Raw genomic sequence first — 7,770 nt, 5'->3', positions numbered from 1 at the left:
AGCGACGCTGCTTACAGGTAATAACAACAGTCCTACACTTTCCCCACCCATACGACCTGCTATACGGTAATAACACACTCTACACTTTCCCACCCATACGACCTGCTACGGTAAAACACACTCTACATTTCCCAACCCATATGACCTGTACGGTATCAACACACCTCTACACTTTCCCACCATACGACCTGGGCCTACGGTAATAACACAGCTCTACACTTCCCCAACCCATACGACCTTGCTTACGGAAAATAACACACTCTACACTTTCCCCAACCCATACGACCTGCTACGGTAATAACACCCTACACCTTTCCCCAAACCCAATACGGACCTGCTACGTTAAGCCTAGGACTTCAAGCACGAGTGGCCAGTAGTCAGAAGGTTGCCGGTTGAAATTTCCCGTGCTACTGGTAAACTTGCTACTGGTGGGCTGCTGGTCTCCAGTATTGCAAACGGACTACAAATCCCTTCATGAGACTGGTATATACCCACGTAGGCTCATGTGTGTGTGTCTATCTTATGGTATGTTTGATAGGTTTGGCCAGTTATCTCATCGCACGCCTGCCAACCTTTTGGCTGTGTGTGAGACAGTTTGTAGTGAGGAGATCAACAACGAGGAAAGAAGATAGCTGGAGGTAACTAACACACACACACACTCGTTTAGAGATTGTCACTAACTACCATGGAGGATTATTGTCAATATAGCATAAGATTATTGTCACTAAATTTACAGAAATGATTGTCATTTAACTAGCGTAGAAATTTTGTCACTAACCTAGTATACGATATGATTGTCAACTAATTAGTATAGAGATTATTGTCACTAATTTTGGAGATTATTGTACTAACTACTATAGAGATGATTGTCAGCTAACTATATAGAGATGATTGTCACTAACTCAGTATATGAGATGATTGTCATAACTAGTATAGAGATTATTGTCACTACTAAAGCATAGAGAATTGTCATACTAGTATAGAGATTTTTGTCACTAACTAGTATAGAGATTTTTGTACAAGTGGCCAAAAACTATGCTGTTCGGTTTCCATTTTTGTTGATTCTAAAATCGCAATGAATATATTTTTTTTTTTAAATCCACTTATTTGTGTTCCGCAAGTGATGAGACATTGGGGGTCTCCTCTCAGTATTTCAGCAGCAGTAATATTATTGTAGTAATATGTAGTGGTAATATGTCCTATTTGGTGTTTCCAGGTAATGCCCTGAAGACTTTGGGGGTCTTCTGTCGGCCAACCCTGAATCCTGATTTGAGGACCAGACTGTCGAAATCCTCCTCAAACTGCTCCTTCCCATCCAGGGAAATGCACCGTCAACGCACAGTACGTCAAGTGATTGTGTGCGCGTGTGTGTATGCCTGTGCGTGTTGTGTGTAACGCGCGTCACAGAGTTTCTAAGTGCAACATCCAGAGACTTCCGGTAACACTTCCGAAACGACCAAAAACAGACCACGCCAAGGGTTTGACAAGACAATGAGAAGAAGTGATAAATTCTTGACCATAGTTAATCATTCCTCCAAATGGAAGACGAAGAAGAACGACGAATGATGAAGAAGACGATGAAGAAAGAAGACGATGTCTTCACCTAGTTTAACATGTTATTACTCCAACCCTCGTTGAAAGTGACCAACTGAACGCGTTTTAATTTTGTCACAAGGACTTGCCTTTTTTGATTTGACGAAACGTAGTTCGACGCGAGACGACTGTTAGGCCCGATTTACGTGTTTCTACGCTGAATTTAAGCTACCCAACGTCGCGCATGACATCACCTACAACTGGGATTTCTATTGGAGAACGAGTTTTTCTGCCCTCTTCATACTGTGTAACTGTCTATGACTGTGTTTGTGTGTAGCCTGACTGCTCTCTGTCCCCCTCAGGGCAATTGTGTATGTGTATGTATGTGTAGATCTGGCTTTGACTGTGTTTGTGTGTAGGCTGACATGCTTTCTGTCCCCCCCTACAGGGATGTTGAGGAGTTGGTGCGTACCCTGGGCTTTGGGACTGGTTGTGTGGTAGCCTTGACTCACCTCTCTGTAACCCCCCTACAGGGCAATGTGTAGGAGTTGGGTGCGTACCCTGGGATTTGACTGTGTTGTGGTGTAGCCTGACTACTTCTCTGTCCCCCCCCTACAGGGCCATGTGAGGAGTTGATGCGTACCCTGGGCTTTGACTGTGGTTGTGTGTAGGCCTGACTGCTCTCTGTCCCCCCCTAACAGGCATGTGAAGGAGTTGATGCGTACCCTGGCTTTGACTGTGTTGTGTGTAGCCTGACTGCTCTCTGTCCCCCCTACAGGGCATGGTGGAGGAGTTGGTGCGTACGCCTGGCTTTGACTGTGTTGTGTGTAGGCCTGACTGCTTCCTCATTCCCCCTACAGGGCAATGTGAGGAGTTTGGTGCGTACCCTGGCTTTGACTGTGTTGTGTGTAGCCTGACTGCTCTCTGTCCCCCCTACAGGGCATGTGAGGAACGTTGGTGCGTACCCTGGATTTGACTGTTGTTATGTTCACGGAGGAGACACCTCCACTCCAGCAGTGTGACAGCAGCTCTGGTGGATCTGGTGTTTGCTCCAGGTAACCAGCCCATACTGACCAGGTCTTTGATCCTTTTAAAAAAAAAATATATATATAAACAGTACCCAAGTCAAAAGTTTGGACACATCTAACTCATTCAAGGGGTTTTTCTATATTCTTTCCAACTATTTTCTACATGTAGAATAATAGTGAGGGACATCAAACTATGGAAATAACACATCATGGAGTTATGTAGTAACCAAAAAAGTGTTAACCAAATGAACAATATATTTTAGAGTTTTAGATTCTTCAAAATTAGCCACCCTTTGCTTGATGACAGCTTTGCATAGCTCTTGGCAATTCCCTCAACCAGCTTCAATGAGGGTAGTCACCTGGAATGCATTTAAATTAACAGGTGGTGGCCTTGTTAAAAGTTAATTTGGTGGAATTTCCTTTTTCCTTCTTAATGCGGCTTGAGCCAATCAGTTGTATTGTGACAAGATATTTTTTTATTTTTTTTATTTTAGCCTTTATTCACCAGGTAGGGCAATGAGAAACACTTCTCATTTACAATTGCGACTGGCCAAGATAAAGCAAAGGCAGTTCGACACATACCAACAACACCTAGTTACACATGGAGTAAAACAAACATACAGTCAATAATACAGTGAAAAATAAGTCTATATAGCAATGTGAGCAAGTGAGGTGAGATAAGGCGGTGAGGCAAACAAAATATATATATAAATATATAAAAAATATATAAAATATATATATTAAATAAATAAATAAATATAAAACGGCCATGGTGGCGAAGTAATACAATATAGGCAAGTAAAAAAAATAAAAAATAAAAAAACCACTGGAATGGTTGGTTTCAGTGGAAGAAAAGTGTTAATAGTAGAGAGAGAAATACAATGGGGTTGAAAGGAGCAAAATAAATAAATAAAATAAGTAGGTAAAAGGTAGTTGTTTTGGGGCTAAATTATAGAATGGGCTATGTACAGTGTGCAGTAATCTGTGAGCTGCTCTGACAGCTGGTGCTTAAAGCTAGTGAGGGAGATAAGTGTTTCCAGTTTTCAGAGATTTTTGTAGTTCGTTCCAGTCATTGGGCAGCAGAGAACTGGAAAAGGAGAGGCGGCCCAAGGAAGAATTGGTTTTGGGGTGACCAGAGAGATATACCTGCTGGGGAGCGCGGTGCTAGCAGGTAGGTGCTGCTATGGTGACCCAGCGAGGCTGAGATAAGGGGGGACTTTACTAGCACAGGGTCTTGGTAGATTTGACCTGGAGCCAGTGGGGTTTTGGCGACGAGTTGAAGCGAGGGGCCAGCCAACGAGAGTGTACAAGGTCGCAGTGGTGGGTAGTATATGGGGCTTTGGTGACAACACGGATGGCACTGTGATAGACTGCATTCCAATTTATTGAGTAGGGTTTTGGAGGCTATTTTTGTAAATGACATCACCGAAGTCGCGGATTGGTAGGATGGTCAGTTTTTGACAAGGGTCATGTTGGGGCAGCATGAGTGAAGATGCTTTTGTTGGGCGGAATAGGAAGCCAATTCTGATTTAACTTTGGACTTGGGAGATGTTTGAATGGAGTTCTGGAAGGGAGAGTTTAACAGTCTAACCAAGACACCTAGGTATTTTGTAGTTGTCCACATATTCTAAGTAGAGCCGTCCAGAGTAGTGATGTTGGGACAGGCGGGCAGGTGCGGCCATGCGATCGGTTGAGAGCATGATTTTAGTTTTACTTGTATTTAAGAGCAATTGGAGGCCACGGAAGGAGAGTTGTACGGCATGAAGCTTATCGCTCTTGGAGGGTTGTTTAACACAGTGTCAAAAGAAGGGCCAAGAAGTATATACAGAATAGTGTTCGGTCTGCGTAGAGGTGGATCAGAAGAATCACGCAGGAGCAAGAGCGACATCATTGATGTATACAGAGAAGAGCAGTCGGTCCAAGAATTGAAAGCCTGTGGCACCGCCCATAAGGAGACTGCCAGAGGCCCGGAACAACAGACCCTCCCCGATTTTGGACACCTGAAAACTCGATCAGAAGAAGTAGTTGGTTGAACCAGGCGAGCAATCATTAGAGAAACCAAGGCTGTCGAGTCCTGCCGATGAGGAATGTGGTGATTGCCAGAGTCAAAAGCCTTGTCCCAGGTGCAAATGAATACGGGCTGCACAGTACTGTTTTCGCTATCGATGGCGGTGTAAGATATCGTTTATGACCTTGAGCGTGGCTGAGGTGCACCCATTGACCGTCTGAAACCAGATTTGCATCAGCGGAGAAGGTTTATGGTGGGGATTCGAAATGGTTTTGAATCTGTTTGGTTGACTTTGGCTTCGAAGACCTTAGAAAGGCCAGGTAGGATAGATATAGGTCTGGTAGCTGTTAGGGTCAAGAGTGTCCCCCCCTTTGAAGAGGGGATAACGGCAGCTGCTTTCCAATCTTTGGGAATCTCAGACGACACGAAAGAGAGGTTGAAAAGGCTAGTAATAGGGGTGGCAACAATTATCAGCAGATAGTTTTAGAAAGAAGGGGTCAGATTATCATAGCCCGGCTGATTTGTAAGGGTCGCAGATTTTTTGCAGCTCTTTCAGAAACATCAGCTGACTGTATTTGGGAGAAGAGAAGATAGGGTTGGTATACAGAATAGGCCCTATTTGCGTAAACACGCACGTCATTCTACTAGCGCGAAGCACGCATAATCCCAAAGAGAAACAAACAGTCCATCAATTCTTTAAAGACATGCAACGGTCAGTCAATCCGGAGAATGTTTTGAAAGACCTTTGAAAGTTTCTTCAAGTGCAGTCGCAAAAACCATCACAGCTATATGAAAACTGGCTCTTGAGGACTGCCAGAGGAGCACCCAGAGTTACCCTTCTGAGCACGGGTACAGTTCCATTAGAGTTACACAACGAATCACACACGAAAATTGAAGCCGCAAATAATGCTTCACAGAGTTTCAAGTAAAGGACACATCACAATCTCAACATCAACATACGTCTCAAACGCACACCGAGACTGTACGGTCACATCAGGCCTTCATGCGTCCAATTGAATCCACACTTAAGGACACCAATTAAGGAGATGACTTGCTTGGGCAAAGACACGAGCATGGACATTAGACGGTGGAATCTGTCTTTGATCTGGATGGCTACACTCGTGAGAATTTTTGGTTCCGACCTCCGTGTCTTTGTGCGATCGCAGAGCTAGGATGGAATGGATGATTCTCTGCATCGTGTGGTTCCGTGAAGCAATGGAGGAGGAGGTTGTGGGGTGCTTTCTGTGGCACTCTCAGTTGATTTATTTCGAAATTCAAGGCACACTTAACCAGCAATGGTGCAGCGATACGCCATGCCCATCCCGTTGTCGACGGACTATCCTTTGTTTCTCAACAGGAAAATGTCCCAACACACTGATAAAATGCCAAGAGTGTGCAAAGTTATCATCAACGCAAAGGGTGGCTGCTTTGAAGAATCTGAAATATAGTTTGATTTGTTTAACACCTTTTTGGTTACGACATGATTCCATATGTGTTATTTCATAGTTTCAAATAAAATTTAAAAAATCWAATTTTATTTGMCACATGTGCCGAATACAACAGGTGTAGTAGACCTTACTTACAAGCCCTTAACCAACAATGCAGTTTTAAGAAAACAAAAAAATACATAGAAATATAACAAATAATTAAGGTGCAACAATAAAATAACAGTAGCGAGGCTATATACAGGGGGTACAGGTACAGAGTCAATGTGCGGGGGCACCGGTTAGTCAAGGTAATTGAGGTAATATGTACATGTAGGTAGAGGTAAAGTGACTATGCATAGATAATAAACAGAGTAGTAGCAGGGAGAAAATGGGGGGTGGGGTAGGTACATTCCAAATAGTTTGGGAAGCCATTTGATTAGCTGTTCAGGAGTCTTATGGATTGGGGGTAGAATCTGTTAAGAAGCCTTTTTGACCTAGACTTGGCGCTCTGGTACCGCTTGCCGTGCGGTAGCAGAGAGAACAGTCTATGACTAGGGTGGCTGGAGTCCTTGGCAATATTTAGGGCCTTCCTCTGACACCTCCTGGTATAGTGGTCCTGGATGGCAGGAAGCTTGGCCCCAGTGATGTACTAGGCCGTACGCACTACCCTCTGTAGTGCCTTGCGGTCGGATCCCGAGCAGTTGCCATACCAGGCAGTGATGCTACTAGTCAGGATGCTCTCGATGGTGCAGCTGTAGAACTTTTTGAGGATCTTAGGACCCATGCCAAATATTTTCAATCTCCTGAGGGGGAATAGGTTTTGTCGTGCCCTCTTCACGACTGTCTTGGTGTGTTTGGACCATTCACGTTTGTTGTTGATGTGAACACCAAGGAACTTGAAGCTTTCAACCTGCTCCACTACGGCCCCGTCGATGAGAATGGGGGGCGTGCTCYGTCCTCCTTTTTCTGTAGTCCACAATCATCGTGTTTGTCTTGATCACGTTGAGGGAGAGGTTCTTTTCCTGGCACCACACTGCCAGGTCTCTGACCTCCTCCCTATAGGTTGTCTCATCGTTGTCGGTGATCAGGCCTACCACTGTTGTGTCGTCGGCAAACTTAATGATGTTGTTGGAGGTTGTGCTTGGCCATACAGTCATGGGTGAACAGGCAGTACAGGAGGGGACTGAGCACGCACCCCTGAGGGGCCCCCGTGTTGAGGATCAGCGTGGCAGATGTGTTGTTACCTACCCTTACCACCTGGGGGCGGCCCGTCAGGAAGTCCAGGATCCAGTTGAAGAGGGTCCTTAGCTTAGTGATGATGTCTTCACTATTATTCTACAATGTAGAAAATAGTTTAAAAAWATAAGAAAAACCCTTGAATGAGTAGGTGTGTCCAAACTTTTGACTGGTACTGTATATAGATTGAATATTAACAATGATTGTCACGTATATGATCTGTCAAAAACATTACAGTTCACATTGTCAGGAATTCCCCTGATCCTCCATATCATGATTTTACATGTATTTGACCTGTCCAGGTTCAAAGAGGGACTGACCGGAGGCGAATGGCTGGACCACACGGACTCTGTCCTCACCAACAAGATCGGCACCGTGATGGGTGAGTAGAGTGATGTGTGTGGGTGTTGGATTTTGTGTAGGTGAGTCAATGTATAGATACAAGTTTTAAAAACCCAATATAATATAACTGTTTACTGTGCAGGATATAGAATGTAATATAACTGTTTACTGTGCAGGATATAGAATGTAATATAAC

The 7,770-nt window shown here is 44.2% G+C and overlaps 1 protein-coding gene across 1 annotated transcript in view; it reads left to right on the top strand.

Annotated features, from left to right (window-relative positions):
- The first annotated feature begins 2,528 nt into the window (after window positions 1-2,528).
- Window positions 2,529-7,770, top strand: part of LOC112076961 (WD repeat and FYVE domain-containing protein 3-like) — a 16,555-nt gene continuing 11,313 nt past the window's right edge. Inside the window, exons 1-2 of the mRNA XM_024143585.2 lie at window positions 2,529-2,610; window positions 7,535-7,614. Of these exons, the coding sequence (XP_023999353.2) occupies window positions 7,611-7,614 (4 nt within the window). The 5' untranslated portion in view covers window positions 2,529-2,610; window positions 7,535-7,610. The remainder of the gene's footprint in view (window positions 2,611-7,534; window positions 7,615-7,770) is intronic.

Source organism: Salvelinus sp. IW2-2015, unplaced genomic scaffold, assembly GCF_002910315.2.
Source record: "Salvelinus sp. IW2-2015 unplaced genomic scaffold, ASM291031v2 Un_scaffold4163, whole genome shotgun sequence".
Taxonomy (NCBI): Eukaryota; Metazoa; Chordata; class Actinopteri; order Salmoniformes; family Salmonidae; genus Salvelinus; species Salvelinus sp. IW2-2015.
The sequence above is the reverse complement of the archived record's forward strand: the minus strand, read 5'-3'. Positions and strand labels throughout refer to the sequence as shown.